Source organism: Tubulanus polymorphus, chromosome 6 (assembly GCF_964204645.1).
Source record: "Tubulanus polymorphus chromosome 6, tnTubPoly1.2, whole genome shotgun sequence".
NCBI classification, from domain to species: domain Eukaryota; kingdom Metazoa; phylum Nemertea; class Palaeonemertea; order Tubulaniformes; family Tubulanidae; genus Tubulanus; species Tubulanus polymorphus.
Genome location: NC_134030.1, coordinates 19,016,357 through 19,037,399, shown reverse-complemented (window position 1 = coordinate 19,037,399; position 21,043 = coordinate 19,016,357). Strand labels below are relative to the sequence as shown.

The 21,043-nt window shown below is 37.7% G+C and overlaps 1 protein-coding gene across 2 annotated transcripts; it reads left to right on the top strand.

Moving 5' to 3' along the window:
- Positions 1-3,436: 3,436 nt before the first annotated feature.
- Positions 3,437-9,269, top strand: LOC141907020 (uncharacterized). 2 transcript variants are annotated; one of them, XR_012619455.1, is made up of 9 exons: positions 3,437-3,597; positions 4,281-4,525; positions 5,021-5,138; positions 5,321-5,395; positions 5,789-5,831; positions 6,261-6,303; positions 6,591-6,727; positions 7,410-8,124; positions 8,212-9,269. XR_012619455.1 is itself a non-coding variant. In XM_074796558.1 (8 exons), exons 1-8 carry the CDS (start codon positions 3,528-3,530, stop codon positions 8,023-8,025), a joined length of 1,347 nt encoding a protein of 448 aa, XP_074652659.1. In that variant the 5' UTR covers positions 3,437-3,527; the 3' UTR covers positions 8,026-9,269. The 2 variants fall into 2 exon arrangements, 1 of the variants encoding a protein (XP_074652659.1); XM_074796558.1 differs by having other exon boundaries at positions 7,410-9,269.
- Positions 9,270-21,043: the final 11,774 nt, after the last annotated feature.

Here is a 21,043-nt window from a genome sequence, read left to right as displayed (position 1 = left end):
TTATCTTTTTGTGATCGCCGGAGCTGATTATGTTTATAAAGGTGTTTATTTCCTAAATTCTGAAAGTTGGACAGATAGTTCTTTGTGTCGACTCGCTGGGATTATAGTGACTATTTCGTGTGAGGGATCACTGACATTTCTCCTCATGCTCACGCGTCAAAGATTCTCGAATATCGTCGACCCATTTTCTGGAAGCCCAATTATGTCTTCGAATTCGGTATCCGGCATGTGCTGTGTATGTTGGATCATTTTGTTTATCATTTCGTTGCTACCGCTATCGTCATCTTCTTACTTCGGAAACAATTTTTACGGTGCAACTGGGGTTTGTCTACCTATGAATTTTATAACCATCGATGTCCCCGCCTGGCAATACTCATTCGCTATTTTTGCCGTGTTTAACTCGGCCGTACTCGCTACAATTTTAATTACGTATGCACATATGTATAGACTAGTATCTGGAAGCAGGTCTGGCTCGGGGAGAGCTGATCCTACCGAATTGATTCTGGCACGTAGGAGTTTAGTGATAAATCTTTGTAATCTATTTTGCTGGTTACCGATAATTATCGTTCAGTTTTGCGCTGTATTCCGAGTCGAGATACCGAACCAAGTGGCGGCTTGGTTGGCGGTACTTTTCCTACCGATCAACTCGTCACTGAATCCACTTCTTTACACCATCCTCACTATCGATATGAAATCAATACGAGCTAGAAGCAAACGAGCTTGGAGAACTCGCTGAAACAATCATACATCGATGAATAAGAACATTGATCATTTTACTCAGATGTTCATTTAAATGTCGTCCGTGTAAAGCCCTTCCCACTTAGTCACATGAAAAACTCCCGTGTTCCATCAGGCAGTAAACTCGATTACCCCATATGCTAGACCATGTTTATACGCTGCTGACGATTGTTTTTAATTCGATCTGATTTTATCACATCTGTCCAGCGATTTAACAATCTTAAATATATCAAATGTCACAACTTTGATTAAAGACCCGAAGCGAGCGTATAAGCTGTTATCGTCACATGATTGATATGACTCGGAGTAATAAAAAGTAAAAAAAAAAAAAAAACACTTGGCATACTATTGCCTTGACATATTCATTAAAGTATTAATGCTAGTAGTATGACAAACAAAGTACACCGATAATTACTTAGACCATCTTATGATACAACGAATAACCCATTTTACTGTTGGTAGAGAGAATCGAACGATTGCCTTTCACACTTCACGTTCAGCTGTTCAATGTGCATAGAATCGGCTTGTTGAGAGTCATTGGACATTTAAAAAGCGCATAGCTGATTAATTAATTCAACCGTTGCTTTTTCCCTCGGTCACAAATGACCCGTGAAAAATTAAGCTCGAAGCGTGGATGACGTTGATCTAGTCAACACAACTTCCAAGAACAGATAAACCAAGCAAGAAATCCTGATAAAGTCGATTGACGACACGGTACGGAGATCAGCTTAAACATAAGACTATGGATCAAGTTCCACAGTTGTAAGTTAGTTCATTTTCAATGAGTCAAATCTTAACTCAGAACTGTTGACTAGACCATTGTGTCTGGTAGGCAGAAGATAGTCAATTTCAACATTCGTGGAACAGAGCTTGAGCCAGTAAAATAATTATCGTATCTTGGGTCAGTGTTACAACTCTGAGTAGTCTTGATAGTAGACTGTTGAGGGAATGATGGTCGACGGATCAAACCATGGGACATTTACCAATCGTAGTCTGAAGTATTGACGAATTGCTTCGAAAGATATTTTGATTATCTAATGCCTTGGCGATTATTGTAAGACTTTAATACACACATATGGTAACTATTCATAATAATTAAGACATCAATATAATTAAAACTATGCTTACTAATAAAAGCTTGGTCTGGGTGGAACCCGTTAATCCGTGTTCCACTCAAGCCTAACAGTATCGTTAATGATCATCCTCAAAATTGGAGCCATTAAAATCGTTACGTTGGTTGAATATTGCTTTTACCCGATGCGTTTCTAGAAGAGACACACAATATAAGAGGGCATATAAAGTAGGCTAATTTGCATATTTAAGTATTGATACGGACAATAAGCAGTGCAGGGCGACACCGCACTACACGCTATACCTTAACACACTTTACCTTAACAACAGAAAATACTAAATATTCTAGTAAGAGAAATCTTTACCTAAGACTAAGGGAAGTCACATTGAAATCAATATCTTGGTATCGAAAGTGTTAACCAAATTACACTTGTATGTCAATCTGATAGGCTATAGTTTTTGCCGGGTTTGAGTTGAAAATCTCCTAATTAAACTATGCGTAATAAACTATTGCAATTCCAGTTTATTTAAGTGCTAATTTCACGGATGTTGACGACATTAAGGGAAGCTTGAAATATAAATGTTTATGATATCCCGAGATATTCTAATTGAAGAGAAACGAAATGCAGACTACGATGGGATACGCCCATAATACCTCCGCCCAAAATACCTCCGTCCAAAATCCCACACCCAGAATCTCTCCACCCAGAATACCCTCATATGTGTCCAAAATACCTCCACCCATAATTAAAAGAAATACTATAATTCTATTATTTAGATGTATTTGTACCACCAATATTGACTATCATACATGCATGTATAGGATCATATATAATGTATTACGGTATATATATAAGCCTCTACTGAATAATAATTGAATAACAATTAATGACAATGTTCACTTCCAATTAGTTATGGCTGGGAAATTTACAAATCGACCCAATTTGAACAAACAAGGTAGGGATAGGGATTATAATGTAAGAAAACAATGTACTACATTTCGGTATACACACTAAATTCAGTTCATTTCCATTTAACTGCAACAATGATCTTCGAACAATACACTGAAATTAACATTATACTTTGTTTTGCTCAATTAACTACTTTTAAACTACAGAACTTTGGTTTATTTGAATATCGTGGCTGTAAATTCAAACTTTGATGGGATAAATTCTAAAAAATTAGGTTCCTAATGATTGTTCTTCAGGCATAAACCCATTCGATCTAGGGCCTGGAGGTATTTTGGAAACATAGGAGGGTATTCTGGGCGGAGGGATTCTGGGTGTGGGATATTTGGGTGGAGGTATTTTGGGCGGAGGTATAATGACCCGGATTCGACTACGATATACATATAACTACATTCAGTAGTTTACATTAACAGATCATTTTATCAATCATTAAAGGTATACCTCGACATATAAAAAATCAAATTTCTATATTTCCTTTGTCACGTCCCCGGATGCTGCAAACCGCTATTCACATACGGCTATAGTTAAAAAAATGTTGGGGAGACAAAAAAAACACCCGCAGATATGAAATTTCAATTATATGTGCCATTAATTATTATATATCTATATATTGTGACAATACAGCTGTCATTTTCGCTTGTTGATAAAATGTACTAGAAATCGAGGAAGTAAAATCGTGAATTGAGGAACGCCAATTTACCAGGCGATATATGCGCATAATTTGTATGAGACCGACTGGTCGCTAGTGAAATGGATAGGAGGGTTTGCGCAGGGCTGCTTATCTGGCTTTTAATCATAACTGCTTCTAGAAGCAGACCCGGTAAGTTCGGGACCGATAATGTATTTTTCAAATTGATCGGAGGTATCCAATACGCAAAGCAATCATAGATATGGTTTGACGGCTCAGAGTTAAAGAGTTTATAATTATTGGGGAATATATTTCTATATATCAATTTGTCTCTCAAAATGGAAAATTTTTTGACGCAGTAAAAACCGTTACAATTATGTTTACATACATTGATACCTAGTATGCGTTATTCAAGGGGTTCTGTGTGATTGGATGTACACGACGTCATCAATATTTGGTGTTTCAAAATAACAAGATCAATTGTGAATTTTAACGTATGTTATGTAATCAAATAATTTTATGATTATTGAAATTCATCAAATATAAATTGAGAGGTATCTTTTCAAAATATGCACAAGATAATTTATCAATATATCGAGGCAATACTGGTCGCCGGTCAAGTCAATTCAATTATCAATATTTCAATCCAAAAATAAACTTTATTGAGCCTTAATTTTACGTAATTCATATCATAACTTTTATCATCGACAATTTTAAGCAATTATATGTGTTATTTTACGAGGCGTCAATAAACTTAGTTTTAGTTTTCTTATTCAGAAATGATTTTAGGAATGGACTGCAACTAAGTAATTGAGATTTAAATGGCTGTCCCGTCATAATAGGTTTTGGTAAAATATAGCTGATTTGAATTTCAGTAAATTGGACGTTAGTTGCATACACTAGAAACTGGAATTTTGGAGGATTCACGGGACATGTTTCCATAAAAATGACCGGCAGAAATACAGAAAACACGACAATACATCTGGAAGATGCCACGTTTAAGAGAAACACATACAAGATGTGGTTACTGCGGGCCAAGGACATAAGTATTCCTGAAAAGGTCGTATTGAAAGTGGAATCCTATTTCTCTATTTATGACAAAGCTTGGGCACCACAAAAGGTAGGCACATTTCGGTCTCTAGCGGGGTATGTTCGACACGATCCAATTTAGTCAAACATCGAGGGATCCGCCGTTATTTCATGACCCACGCTAACCTATGTATCAATAAGCTAAATGCGATTAGCAATAAGCAATAAGCTGAACAAGGATAATAACCCAGAGATAGATCATCCCACACGTCAGATTTTTATCATTGAAAACCCAAACATAAGATAATTATTATCAACATTTTTACACAATTCTATCAATCGAATTATTCAGCCTCCGCGAATACGTTCATTATTCACTGATTGTTTGTGTAATGAATGCTTCATTTTAGATGGAATTGATAAGAAATGCGAACGCAACGAACCAAAATCATAGCTTTCCGTAGATTTGATTTTCATTGTTCAAACCCTGACATTTTATTTCAGATATTTAACTTACTAATTACTCGACGTTCACGATTTCATTTTAAGTTCATTATTGTTATATTTAATGAATGCATCATTTTAGATTGAATTTATGCGAATTGTGAATGGAACCGAAGTCGTTTACACATTCAGTTGTGACGAGAGGTGGATGTATGGCGGTGATGTACAGATACTTTCTAATCCTACTGTCACGCCCCCTAGTACGTCAAAATTAAACTTGAAATTCACATCAACGCGGCCATCTTGTATCACGCCTGATTTGGGATGACATTGTCACACCGAGGCGCTATCCAAGACGGTGACTTTAGTATGAGTTGGTGACGTTTGCTTATCGTTCGAACTCAGGAAAATTGTTAACTGATTCACTCATTTTCGAACGTAGGTTTCAAAGATCATCTCGCGCATAAAGATGGCGCCAGCGTACGGCCGACGGCGGGAGTTAATATAACGACGAATGGTAATATGCAATTATGCGATTTGATTTGATTTGATTTGATTTTCATGTAACATTTTTACAGAATTAATGGATAAACAAATACATTAAAATTATAATAATATTAGATGAGGGACTGCTTTGAAGCAACAGTTAGCTTATACTAGAAAGCAGCCCTAGAAAAGAAAATATATAAGATGAAATATGCCCACATTCAGCTACCTAAACAAATAAACTCGATGAGAAGTTACAAGTTCACTGGTTTCGCGCTAATTTGTACCAGTAGCTCCTTTCAGTGTATTTTTTCTAGGACAGAATAGTCGGTTACTTTTATCTAAAAAAAAAGAACAATCATTGCAAAGAGAAATCGAACCCATCCATAGTGAACGTAATTGTCTAGTTATTTTTCTTTTGTAGATCCCTCAACAAACAGGACACAAACTGCAATCTTTGAATCGGGGTCAGTGTCCATTTCATTTAACATTATTAACTGTCAAAAGAGACGTCAGATATTCAGGGGCAAGATAAAGATCTTTACGTTGTTGAGAAATCCCTTCTGTTTGGCAATCCTCGTTCGTATCATTAAATTAATCACGGACTCGATTAAACTGCTCTTAAATCTTAGATTTTAGCTCTAAAAATGTTAGAAATTAAGTACTCGCATCTCAGAAGGGAGTCTTCGTACTAATTATGCATTAAGAAATAGGGCATCGACTTCGGTTATCATTCTACTATCTGCTAAGTCGATAACTGAGAATTAAATTATGATTATGAAGTTGGGCAACGAATAAAGTCATTCACTCGATTCGCTCGTTCGCCAGTCATGCATTGTCATTTGTATGCTGTAAATTTGATTTGATTCGAGTGTAAGTTTGTCTTTATCATTCAGAATCAAGCTGGTGAATGTAGAAAAAGTTGGCTCGAAATACGAGGTTAGTAAGAATTGAAGATATAATCAAAATCTCATTTGAAATATCTAAGTAGGCCTATGGTATATCTACATCCGTGGCACAATCAAATAAAAACATCACAATCACTAAGAAACTGCTTTCAGGTTGATACAAAAGTGTATTTTAAACTATATAATCGTCTAGTATATTGATGATACGCGTTCATTTTGGTTCAAGCCTATCTTATAATTGTTATAACCATAACTAGTGCGAATATTATCTTCCCTGACAGCTATGTCAAGATAATGAAACTTGTTCGTTTCATTTAGACTGACCGCGTCGATCCGACAGAATCGGAGAGCAGTAACCGGACCACTCGTGACTGGGGTACGATGATTGGCTACATCGCTGGTGGAGCGACCGGTTTTCTCCTCATCATTATCATCGTTGTTATCATCATATGCAGGTATACACTCAGCTGAATTTTATAGAAATCCTTTTAGTTCGAGGCTGAATAAACCGGGCAGATTTACGAGTGTTCACATCTAGATGACTTAATTAACCCGGACCGATTCCAAACTATCCGGGATTTTCTTTTAACCGTGCAATTGATAGTTGACTAGGGTTACTCAAATTATGGTATAAATATTAATAACGTCTGGGGAAACAAATAACATATAAAAATAATGATTAAATGTGAATAGTTGGTTTTAACGAAGAAAACAAGAAATGTAAATAGCTTAGTCTAAGGGAGTAATTCAGAAACATGATTCGGAAACTTGGTATGTAGTGTTGGTGGTTGGAAATATATTTCTAGTCGGAGAGTGGTTGATGGAGGTTGCAGATTCTGTAGAAACCACACTAAATTTGGTAGGGAGAGATCACGTGGTTGAAACTTGGTAGAGCGAGAGAGTAGTTAAGTTGGGAAACGAGTAGAGAGGGAGAGAGTTCGAATTTTGGCAGCCACCAGTATAGTTGTTAGCAGATCCTATGAGATTGCCTAGTTGTTAGCTGATGTTTTGGAGAAGTTCTTCATCTTTAGAGGCGATCGGTCATTATTAAGGTCTTACACAATGAATTACAAAAATGGCTTCATTTTACGATCAGCATTTTCCTTTTTTTCATGCGCAAAATAACACATTTTTCAGACGCAGACGACAGTCCGGTAAAGGTCGCGTGGAGGATACAGCCCCGACTACGAATCAGCAGCAACCGCTGGAGGTAGACGAAGTCTATGAGGTTTTGGACGACGACATCGAGTCAGATACCGAGGCCGGATTACTGCAAACCATTCCGAATGTTACAAGCTTAAAAAAAGATACAAATCCGCGTTTGGATTTCGAGGCCGGGAGTTCAGAGGCTGATAACAACATAAATACATCTGGATACATAAATATGGAAGCCGTAAAGGGCAACGTTGCAAGTCCGTATATGATTATGGAAGCCGGAAAGGGCAAAGATACCACTCCGTACATGAATATGGAAGCCGGAAAGGGCAAAGATACCACTCCATACATGAATATGGAAGCCGGAAAGGGCAAAGATACCACTCCGTACATGAATATGGAAGCCGGAAAGGGCAAAGATACCACGCCGTACATGAATATGGAAGCCGGAAATAATCGTACCTGCAGTGAGCGCGTGGACGATGACGTCCAACTATATTCTTACGCTTCTGTGGAATATATCTGCGATAAATATGCATTAGGGGGCGCCACCGACGATACAACAACTGATTATTCGTATGCAGTACATAGGTTTTAGTATTGGTATCATGTGCGAGATTTGTAGATCAAATTTAAAAAACAAAGATTTAACTCTATTATGACGAACATTTTCTCTACCTGTGGAGATGGTAATGGACTGATCCGCCATTGTCGCGAGTGATCAGTAGGACATCAAATTAAATTCGAAAAAGTGCATGTAGTACAAAGGGGAGAGTACAATCACTAGATTTGCTTTGAAGTGCCGTTCAGCAGCAAAGACCTGTTTATAAAAACTATTTCTATGTCACCGATCAGTCACCGAGAGAAACCAGGATAGCCTCTGTCGTGGTGATCTCCGTGACTCTCGAGATGGCATAGTTAGATCGTCCTCGCATGCCGTCGCACGCCCCTGCCCTCTCTAGCCCGTTATTATATATATTATTAAGGATCATTCTACGTACTCATCGAGACCAAGTACTACCGGTACTTAGGGTTTAACCAGCAGTAAGTGAGGGCTGACTTTTAATTCTTGGGGCTAATTCAAGAATAACATTACGCGTTTTGGAATTGTTTGCGATTTTCAAAAGTGAACTTTATCGGAATGCACCTTGGATAAAGAAATGATTTTGTTTAATCGATTTTAAGGTCATCTACGTGTTGGAAATTAGAAAGTCTATAATTTTCCACCAAAATATCCACGCACTATTAAAAACAATAAGTTAACACAGATTGACGTGTTGCTAAATGATTAGCTGACCTTAATATGTTACTGCCAGGCAGCAGCAGTACAAACAGTTACAAAATATAAACCTAACTACGCTGGTTGCAACAATAACATTTTCTACAGAATCTCGTGTGCATTGAATCGAATTAACAATCTTACAGAAAACAACTCGATGATTTGGAAACGATAAACTATTCAACAATAGTTCCTATCGACGTCATTTTGTAGTTAAGCTCTGCATTCCGATGCAGAATAGGGATTTTTAAAATGTCGATACTTGTAGCAATTCAGATTTATGTCTTCATTAACCGAGAAAGCTTCTGAACGTCGTACATATACGAGATTGATTTATCATCTACACTAGCGACACCCGGCGGATATTTGCTTGCAACATGAGGAATCATCGATTGCCACAATAGCGTTGGCGGCTTCCCATCGCACCCGCGGGCAAAACAATCCTCGGCACAGTTTCCCGCTGTATCAGACCAACCGAACATCGGTTATTTCATTCTAGAACAGCAGCAAACTTTCGATATTTTAGCGACTACGTATCTCAACCAGGAAAATCAACGAAAAAACAGACCGATAATCAATTGCATTGAAATGATATCCTTTATTCATTAGAATCGTCGAATTATCGACTCATAACAGATCCCTTATTTGGAGCAACAAGTTGTCGGGTTATAGTACGATCTATAACCACATTTGTGGTATCCATTGCCGCAACCGACCTCATAGAATCTTACACCTCGTTTACCGTCAGCGCACGTACACGGAAAACGCCTTTTGGTTCTATGAGAAGATAATTCTGAAATAGAAAAAAAAAACAGTATCGTTTTCAAATTGTGCCAACTCGATTACTGTTTTGGAGAACGGTTTTTAACCGGGCGTTGTACTATAGCGATGTAAGACTTTGATACACAACGTAACACAAATAATTATAATCCAAGATCAAACACGAGAGGCAGCAATCAGTATGACTATAAACAGTGTTGTTCATTCTTCGAGTCGGTTAGTAGAATTGACAGTGATTTAATAAATGTTAGTATCTTTTGTACATAATGGCTGCTATTTACAATAAACAAAACATGAACATAATTAAAAACCATGAGCACTAATTAGGCTTTGTCTGGGCGGAACCCGTTAATCCGTGTTCCGCTCAGGCCTAACAACGAAATGACGGGAATAAGTGCACCGACACAATATCATATCATATCATTCAGTGACCTACGTACCCCAGACCAAGTTTAATGAAATGGGCATTATTTGATGTGTGTAGAGCGCTATAGTCACCTATGACATCCTCTGAGGATTTAATTGACGATAATGATACTTTGTTTTAGTATCATCTAGTCCATTTCACCACCACATATTTTCCTCTAAAATCACGATTTACTATTCATTCATTAGTGAATCATGCACGTCTCAGTCCTCGCGTCAGTCAGCTGTTAGCGGTCTACAAACATCGAATAACCTGCGATTTCCTTTTAAACCCGGTTTGAGTTATGGATAGGTACATGATTTACTGCAGCTTTCTCGCTCATTGCCACAATCGGAAATCTTGAATTTTGTTAGCTCTCGCACTCTTCAAAGGAAAAACTTAACTTTTAATTTATCGCGATGACACGCGCGACATTACGCCGTTTTCTAGTAATTGCTTAATTATCGTTATTATCAACATAACCAATTATCGATAAGAATGGAATGAAAACCGAGAGTTTGGTTGGTTATTTATGAGATACATGTACATATCGGATTCGATACACTTAATTTTTTTCATTTTATAATTAAAATCACGAGGATCCAAATAAGGTCCAATTCGCTTACCTTCGGTGGAAACTACTCCTGAAATGAGTAACACGACTTCGACAACCAAAACGAAGACCTGTAAAATGACCAATATTCGAACATGTGTATACAACACAGACCTACAGTTTACTAACAGTTCTAATAATTCTGATTCCTGTTGATATTCGTGGTACAAACCTTCATGTTTGTTGAGTGATAAGATTCAAAGCTCGCGTGTCAAATACATTCCTGTTTTTTAAAGAATGTCGATGAACAGAGGATAAATCGGGCGTATTTAGCGCAATGATATTCATACGGTTTTAAGAGGCTTACTTCTACCGAACGTCCAGATAATCTTACCGTCAACCTGTGTCTGTCTGGGAAAAATGTAAATCAATGCTTCATGCATGATGAAAGTAATGATAAATCTATGTATATGTATATTTATTAATGTCGTTGCATTGTTTAGGTGACAATCACATTTGTATATTATAGTATTTATATATGGACACTCAGAAAAAACTGGCGAGGTCCATGTCTTTATTAACTCAGTTTCCCACTGAATTGCTTTATTTCCACAGTTCAAAATACGGCATTGTGAATGGTAAATCGGAACACTCAACGAAGTTCCACCCAGATGACCGCCTTAAGAATATTTGAACATTGATTTCATAAGTTTCATTCATTGGTAAAACATTTTCATTTGCTTATATTCAAAATATTCGTATGCTTCCAAACTTACTTGATTTCAGGCAACATTTTTGGAGAAAGACATACAATTTTCACCCCAAATATTCTTGAAGGTGTGAGAATGCTTCTCTTTACATCTCATTTTCAAAAATCGTCCAGGCGGGTTCTCCTCAAGTTCCACGACCCGACCTATGTGGAACATCTTTCTTTAAAAAAATTTCCGCTTCCAATAAAAAGTTCCACTATCTTCAAAATCAAGACATGGTTGGCTACTAGCCCTAAGTAGATAATCAAAACGTATGTACATAAAAGTTTCAACTTGGACTCTGAAACGCATCATGTTATTTCTACCCTAAACGATGTTCATGTTTTCTGATAAATAACGTAATTTGTTTTTGTCACAAATCATTCAAAGACGATTCACTTTAAAGATTTTCAATCGAATTTTCAAAACTTGTGTGAATGTACATCTCGTTGAAACGAATAGATTTTCAATAACCAATTTAACAAAACTAATTGTTCTAATTCGTCTTTCGGGGAAGCTCCAGCTACGATTAAATCCTGGTTATGCAACAATGAGAAAGCTAGTAGTTTTCAGCACTAAACGTAGACGATTTTATTCTTTAGATTCTCAATCGAGTAGCTTGGGAATTTGCCTGCAAGATGTATCAGGCTCCAAGACTCGTGTCAAACTCAACTGCTTGTTCATGGATTTACATTCTTTTTATATAATACTACAAAAGTTGACAGACATGTTTGAGCACACAATTAATTACAAAACAAACGGTTATCACAGGTGTCGAATTGACAGATGTCTAACTGATTGTGTGAGTAATGATTAATTAATGGTGAATTAAAACAACAGCGCGATTAAAAGTATACATGTATATTATTTTTGCTCAACCAGTCCGTCCGGATGTTAGGCCTACGCAGATACATAGGCCTACGTAGCCTAGTAGCCTCTACTAGGTTAAAGCTAAGTTCACTATAAAGGAGGAATCAGATTTATTAAAATGCATGTATAAGTGATTAACTGGTTCTGACTTCCAATGATCAATCACAATTATTAACCATATTCTATTGGCAAAGATGAAGAATTAATTCCTAAAAACTTAAGTTACTGCGGATCCCGGGAAAGATCTTTTTTCGTTGAAACAAAAATTTTTTCCTTCGAACCAATAATATTTCATTCGATTGAACCAATTTGAAAAAACCGTTAGGACAAAGTTGTTTTCGTTCAAACAACCAATTGTTCGAACGAACAGAATCGTTATCATTCACTTGTCAGAATGTTAAGTTTTCCGTTCGAACAAGTACATTGTAAAAAGTTTTTCAATCGAACAGAAATATTTTCATTCAAACATTTGTTCGAAACAAAATTGTTTTCACTCGACAAAATTGTTTGTCGGGACAAAAATTTTTCACTTCAACAATAACATAGCTTTTTATTCGAACACATTTTTTGTCAGAACGATGAAAGGTTTTCATTTGAACAAAAAGCGTATTGTTCCATCAAACGGAATTGTTTTCATTCGAACAAGATTTTCATCGGAACATTAAGTTTTTTGTTCGAACAGATATACTGTTCGATCGAAGCGTTTTTCTTTCCAAAGAGCAAAATTCTGATGGAGCGAAATAGTATTTTCGTGATAATAAGTATACTTTATTCGAACAAAATAATCTTCTTATTCGAACACAAAGGTATAATCTGAACCTGGGTTTCCTTTATCCAATATCCATATCATGCCTTTCAGGTTGAAGCCTATCTTCCATGTGTCTGGCCATGACTGGAACACAGCTTGTTTATGTCGTTTTGGAAATATACTATGTCCGGTACATTTTGAATTAGGTCGTTTTGGAAATATACTCCGTCCGGTACATTTTGAATTACTCTGTGTATATCATCTATCAGGAGAGCGAAGAGAAGACGACTTAGGATACTACATCTTGCGTGACTCCACTAGTTAGACCGATTTATTCCAAGATGAGACAGTTTCGTTGATTTCGGCCACCTGTTTTCGTTCAGAGAAATCTGCTGAGCCATTTAAGCAACCCATCATTGATATCGTTTCCGAAAAGCCTATTTAGTAATCGCTGATGTTGGACCTTATCAAATGCTTTTTTGAAATCCATAAAGACTAATTGAGGCCTAAGAGTCGATTTTCCAGAGTAAAATAACCATCTGGTCCAGTCATCCATGGTTTCAAAGTAGGCCTCATTGACTGTTTGTCAACCGTCCTTTTATAAAACCGTTTTGACAGTTGAACAGGACTCTAACTTTCCTTCAATCTTTATGGCATGGTTTGGCTGCATCGCGTACACACGATCGTCGACACAGTATTCAGACGAGATCAAGAATACGAACGAGGATGTGCGGAAAACCCGTTATCGCTGCTTTGCAGCTATATTGTTCAGTTATTATTTTGCACAATATTATGTTATCGCAAAATATGTCCGTAGTATTAAATAATTCATTATTCTCCTATCGAAAATATATATTTACAGATAAATCAGCAAAATTCCCATTAATTGTTAAATAGTAAACCGGTAATAAAGAATTTATATATCTATTATTCATATGTTTTGATGGTACTTCTATCGTTCAGATATTAATATTATTTTCTATCTTTGAAACCTTTGTACTTTCTATACTCATCTATATTAAACAATTTTTATTTTTTCATTTTTTTCATTAAAGCTAGTGACAATCAATTAACGCAGTCTTTGCATCAGTCTAGTGACGACACCGCTCCTGGTCGTACTTTCATCCTAAGTACGCAATACTGTGTGTAGTGGCACCCGATAGTGTTCATAAATGATTGGAGACATTCGACACAATCGACAAGAAAAATAGTACAACAGTAAAAACGATATTTATTAATTCAGCAAGAAAACTGTAGATACACAATATATCGGTCTTTCAATTAAACGGTTTTTCAATACGCGCGCACAAAAATGTGGATGGGGTTAAGTTGAAATGTGAAGTACATATACAGTTTAAAGAGGGGGTGAGGCATGCGTACGTATGTGAATACAATACTACTAATTCTTTTATATTTGATTGACAGACTACTACCGGGGACTACTATATTTAATTACAACCTTATAATGATTATAAATATATCTAAATCAGGCTTTTTTACCTCGAGACAACTTTATCTATTTGACTTTGATCTATATGTCAATGTGGATTTTATGTATCTGACCACCTCATTATGTCAATATGGATTTATCGGTATTTGAATATTATTAGAATACTAGATTACTAGCCCACGCAAAGAAAAACGTACCGTACCTTTGTTTCTCATTAAATTCTTTGGAAAATTGACGTGCAAGGCAGGTTTATGTTTTATTTCCCTTTTTAGAAAAGTGAAAAATAGAAAGTCTTATTCCAAATCCCAAAAGTGACGAGGGTGACTAGTTTTAATTTCTTTTTTTCAAATGAGGACTAAAGTGAAGCTAAATACATACATTCATTCATTCATTCATTCATTCATTCATTCATCGGTTTAGCTAACAGGCTATAGAACTGCTTTGAGAGTCTGCTTGAATGAATCACAACACAAAGACATCGGGTGTGGTACGATCAGGTCTGGTACGATCAGGTCTGGTACGATCAGGTCTGGTACGATCAGGTCTGGTATGATCGGATCGGGTACGATCGGGTCTGGTATGATCGGGTCTGGTACGATCGGGTCTGGTACGATCGGGTCTGGTACGATCGGGTCTGGTACGATCGGGTCTGGTACGATCGGGTCTGGTACGATCGGGTCTGGTATGATCGGGTCTGGTATGATTACACATGTACCGGGGATTACACATGTACACCATCTATATTTGAATACATACGTATATAGATGTGAATGACCATATTTGACTAAAGACTACTAAATAAATATTTTGCGAATCTCTGTCGAGTGATGCTGCTCAACTTCTGACCGCGACTTAACAAAACTTGATCTTGACGAAGAGTCATCGACCAAAGCACCAGTGGCGCCACCTTACCATATCTCACTCGTAGATATTTTCGTTTATTCGTTTGTCGTTTTGGTGGATTGGCTTAGTTTCGCTCGACACATATTTAATACCCGTGTGTTGACGATGAATGCCAAGAAAACTAGAAAACCTTGAGACGAATTCAACAAATTAAAGAAATACCAGAGATAATCGTTATTTACGAACGACGCTACGAACCCGACCAACCACGTGACCCCGGTCACCAAAGCCATCCGGTAGAAAATGAATGCTGTCGCCCTGTTCCGGTTGGCGTTTGATGAAGAATTTGACATCGCAGAAAACGACCGTTGAATGTGATAAACTGTAACTACGAATAGAATTATACTGACCAGATCGATAATACCGATCGGTAGAACGAACGCCATCAATAGGGCGAAACTGGAACTAAACCAACAAGTAACGGGGCTACCGTAAACCGTACCGGAGTACTGAGTGGTATCGGTGCTGTGTAGGACGATACAGGGCCCGACAATGAGGAACGGAGCGAGCCAGACGGATAACAGATAATATAGTAACAACTTAGGAGAATCGACCAGTTTACGAATGGTAGAAAAGGTAACGAACATGTGAACAGAAACAGCGGCCATCGAAGCGAAAACGACCATCCAAATGTAGTGTTTAACAGCGGCCATTGTAACGCATAGTAATCGATTATCAACGCCGACCAGGCTGGAAATATGAAGAGTTTGAGCCACGGCGAGAGTTACGCAGAGATTGGTGATGAGTTTACCGGGAAGAGTTCGCATATCAGGAATACTCAAATAGATTACGACCGTTATAAGGAGACTTACGACAGACAGACAGCTACAGGTGAAGGTAATCAGGAAATCACGATCGGAAAATAACGAACTAGCCGTTATTTTGAATTTCGAATCGTTGTGTCGTCTGCAAACCATGACTCCTTTACTAGAATACACTCTCACGCAATCGTTGATTTTAGTGGAACATTTGCTCGATTTAACCATTCGAGTTTTTCCGCGGTCACCGGAAATCTGAAAAATTCTGTAATATTTGAAATGCGGGTTCGACTGGGCTAGTAGCGGGCTACTACTGGTAAGGCTCGTATCGTTTTCTACGGCGGGCTCAGTATCGATGACGTCACAGCGAGTATTCTTCGTCAAACTCGTGGTCGACAAATCGTACCCGGAAACGGTCACCCGGCTGCCATCTTTACCGAACTGACACGTGATCAACGACTCGTATTCGCGCGCGATTGATTCTATTGTGACGTCACCGAGGAATTCTTCGTGGTTGCTCAGCGTGAATTGGCGCCTGTACAACGATGAATCATTGAGTATAGATGAGATATTACCTATTTCTGTTATCTTCGATTTTTTCGTATCGCCGCAGCCACCGACGTTAAAGTACCACAATTCGTATAGAAATTTCTCCATACCTAATCGTTGCGTTTCGTTGAATGCGATAAAAAAAGAGAAGTGAACGCGAACTGATATCTTAGGCCATTCCTTCTCGTCAAGCCGACAGACGGCGTTGTCTTCGTCGGTACCCTGTAGTCGATATCCCCGTAAACAGCCGTATCGGCTACATCTACGCGTCTCCTGGTCGAATATTTCGTTCGTTTCCGAGCAGAAAAATTCTTTCGGCGCCCACGAGATTACCGGCATTCCGGCGGTTCGAAATTCAACGCCGTTCGTCAGACTGAAATCGAGTAAAATGTTCAAACCGAATGTCTTCTGCCCGGTTAGGTCGTAGTTACAAACGACGTTCGATTCGATTAAAACGCTGTCACTCAGTTCACATTTCATACAGTAATAATTACGATATGTTTTCACTCGTCCGCCGACTACAGCTGATATCGGGTTAAAAACCCGTCCGCATTTAGACCTCAAGTCCCGATCGGCTGACTCGTCGCACCGTGACGTCATGGCTACGCTACTGCGCGTGCACGGTAGCAGTTCCATCCGACCTCCCCCGCGATGTTCGAAGGACAAACGACAATCTTCGGGCAGCCGAACTTTCGCGGCATCGTCGCTTAGAGACGAGTTGCGCATGCTCATGATGACGTCATCAATTCTTGTGGTGTTTATGCACTGCAGTAGGAGTCTAGCCGGTTTGTATTGAGTATCGTTGAACCCGTGACACATTGCGCAATACATATTCTTAAACGGGAGCCAGTCTTCGATGTAGACAGGGATCGTGGTGGCAAGATTACTGGACGGCGATTCGCAATAGCGACGCGCTTGTGAATTCAAGTCGAAATCGATCGGGCACCGACTGATCGCTATGAAACCTCTTGACCGATACGTCTCGTCTCCGATTCCATATGTACAGTCGGTCCATCGAGTTTGTCGCCTCATCCTGTTTAGTCTCGATTCGTCCGCATCGCTTCTGACAACGCACTTTCCAATCAGGTTGCAACAGTTGTTGAACAGTTCGCAAATACATAAATCAGCCGAACAACCTATGACTGGACAAACACGAACTAAATCGCCATCTTTATCCGTATCCGCTGATGCTGGTTTGTAATCGGCGATCAGTTGGTCGTTTTTGGTGACGCCTTTTCCGGGAATATTACGTTCAGGCATCCCGCGTGAGTGACCCGATTCTGGAAACCGGCTATTCGGCATTTTAGTTTCGGGAAATCGTTGGGACACGATGAAATTATCTGAAATAATCGATTTACATTTAGTTTTGTTTCGATAAAACACAAAGCGCATTGAGAATCAATTTACAACACAGCGTTTCATTAAAGAAACCGACACTCAGAAAATGGCCTAAAACTTCGGTAAAAGTCAAAACAGGAAGCCACATTTGTATGGAGTCTGCATAAAATGAAGCTATGCTCTGCTCGCCCATCGCCGACCACACGCCACAAAAAAAAAGAATCAAAAGTCATTGGTATGAAGTAAAATCATTCGCGCAGCGTTAACTTGCTATTATATATATATATATATATATATATATATATATATATATATATATATATATATATATATATATATATATATATATATATATATATCCTTCCAGGTATCATATCCTTCTGTAAGGAAAACGTTTACGAAATCGCATCGGAGTTCATCGATATATATATATATATATATATATTATATATATATATATATATATATATATATATATATATATATATATATATATATATATATATATATATATATATATATATATATATATATATATATATATATATATATATATATATATATATATATATATAATATATCGATGAACTCCGATGCGATTTCGTAAACGTTTTCCTTACAGAAGGATATGATACCTGGAAGGAAATAATATCGGAGAGTGACCAACTGAAATCTTAGTACAGCAGCGTTTGTTGTAGACCGAGACAACATGAAAGACTAAATTCTCCAGCGTATCGGAGTTCATCGAATTGCAAGAATTACAAAACGCATCGCGTCATCTGTTAAGACTGACGACTGTGACAATCTATCTATTACCGATATGCTGAAGTGTGACGTGTGTTTGGTGGAAATTAATCGAAATCGTAATCGTGGTCAGGTAATGGATGTAATGAAATATTCTTAGAATCTATCGCAGTTGTTCTTTGAAATTGAATTAATTAGGCATGTTTCCTGCCGACGATTATTCTTTCCAATCACACCAGCACCAGCATAGCGTAAGACCGTAGACATTTGTTAGTGTTAAGTCGCGCTTTTTGTCCCTTTTCCAAATAAGAATTTGACGCTCGCTGTTAAAAATCGGTGTAAATTACGGGGCTGTTTACCCTTGGAATTTGATTATCGTATGAATTTGCAGGCACATGGTCTTGTTCTGAATTATGGTTTTAAGAATTGTTTTCAGACGAATTTTTTTAAATACAACTCAAATTCAATAAAGATGCAATTTTCCCTAGCCCTTCGCTCCAAACGGTGACGTCACACATGACTTGAACCGTACGTTACTATTTTACTGTTTAGTTAATTGGATTTTTTAAATATCCCAAAAATATACTAAAAGAATATTGTAATTTTTTTCTTTGTGTCCCCCTTCGCGTTTTTATGATAATTGAGCGCAAATATTTCTCGATGTTTCCGGCTTATTTTTCGATGAAGAAATTTGAAAAAAAAACCTGTATTTCTTGCTCTGTTCCCGGCCATTATCAAACGCCTGTTCCATAAAATCTTGTTTGAAATATTTCATCTTCAATACTTCAATTTTTTTCCAAGAAAATAAAGATGCGTACTCCAGTAATCAAATAGGGCCTAATCGTACCATGTGAAATAACAAAATGCAATTTCACTGGCGTTTGAATTGACTTTTTTACGCCGTAAAAACCGTTACAATATTGTTTAATATTATACATTGATACCTAGAACGCGTTAAATGACGGGTTCTGTGTGAGTCGATGTGCAATACGTCATCAATATTAGGGTTTCAAAATAACAGTTGCAATTATGAATTATGGCATTTATTTTGCGATTGAATGAACTTCGTGACTCTTATTTCATTTTGATAAATTTCAATAATTATCATCAAAATGATACCTCGTTTCCCCGCAACCTCCGGGTAACTGCCCAATCTGTTTTTGTAAGCTTAATCGTGATGTAAAAAAAGTTATGTACAGAGTATATAGGCGGCCGGCCGGGTCAACTTTTAGGCTCATCGGACGGAGAAACAAAGTATGACTATTTTAGCCTTAACAAATTTTTCGCTATAGCGAACGCTCGGTCCAGTCTGCCAGTGCAGTAGCAAAAATACATAAAGAGCCATGTGGTATATTCTGGACTTATGCCAAGAATAAGCCATATTTGGAACAAAACTATAGTGCTGACATCTAGCAGCGCTGCCACGGAATTGAGAGCCCGGTGAAATGCTTGTGAATCTTACAAGTAAAAAGTCTAAAAGAACACTTTTTCATTTAAGCTCTATACAAAAATTGCTGTTTCAATTAATACAAAACAAAAGTCAACGCTTAGTTCAGAATCTTCTGGTTCAATTGATACCAATATTACGCATGTAGCTATTCGGACAATTAAATGATAGCCTATTGAAAAACCCCAGGGGCCGGTTGCATAGTCATGACTTAGATTTAAGACCAGTCTAAGACCAACTTAGCTCTATAGCCAATCTAACAATTTAAGACCAGTTATAAGATTTAAATCTTAAGACCACTTTTGGACTTAAGTCACGACTGTGCAACTGGGCCCAGTTTTTCAGGAAATAAGTTGTACATTTTTCCTCGTATTTTTGGTAGTAGACAGACATAGTATAACGTGAACGTGGTAAATATCTAGGCCTACACATTTCTAAATCTAATCTTCTCCCTGTAAGAGTCTAACGATATACAGTCGAATTCGACTTACCAGTAGTACAAATCATCAGAAGAACTAATCGATTTACGAAGGATTGGAACAACATCTCAACCGGATGAAAATGACGCACAACTCGATCGCGACTCGTAAATGAAAACCGGTAGTTAAGATACCTGTTATTTATGCGTCGGATATCGTGACCGTTCGTTGTCTATACAATAAGATACCATGTTCGCATGAAACGAGACACCGACACGAAAAGACAAAGAACGAAAAGATAATGAAAATTGAAATGAATCGAACGCGTGTGAAATTAGCGGAGACAGTCACGCGGGTGATGATTACAATGACGCCGCATTCAAACAAACTCCTGTGAAATATTACTACCATCTGATGAATGCGTTAATCACGTAGCGCGAACCGAGACGGTCAGACGATTAAATCCGTGTTGTCAGCAAAATTATCCGAAATATGAATACGTAAATACGATGTGAAAAGTTCATCTCAGACGTGATTTTATACTTATTTTTCCTGCAATTTTGCCTCGAATCATTTGAGTTCGGAAGCGCGTGTAAATTTTGAACGAGAATTAACGACCGGCG

Coding starts and splice junctions, on each gene's coding strand:
- LOC141907020 (XM_074796558.1), top strand. CDS start 3,528: ATGGATAGGAGGGTTTGCGCAGGGCTGCTTATCTGGCTTTTAATCATA. Junction 5,139..5,320: donor TCCTACTGTCACGCCCCCTA/GTACGTCAAAAT, acceptor TTTCGAACGTAG/GTTTCAAAGATCATCTCGCG. Junction 5,396..5,788: donor AGTTAATATAACGACGAATG/GTAATATGCAAT, acceptor TTTCTTTTGTAG/ATCCCTCAACAAACAGGACA.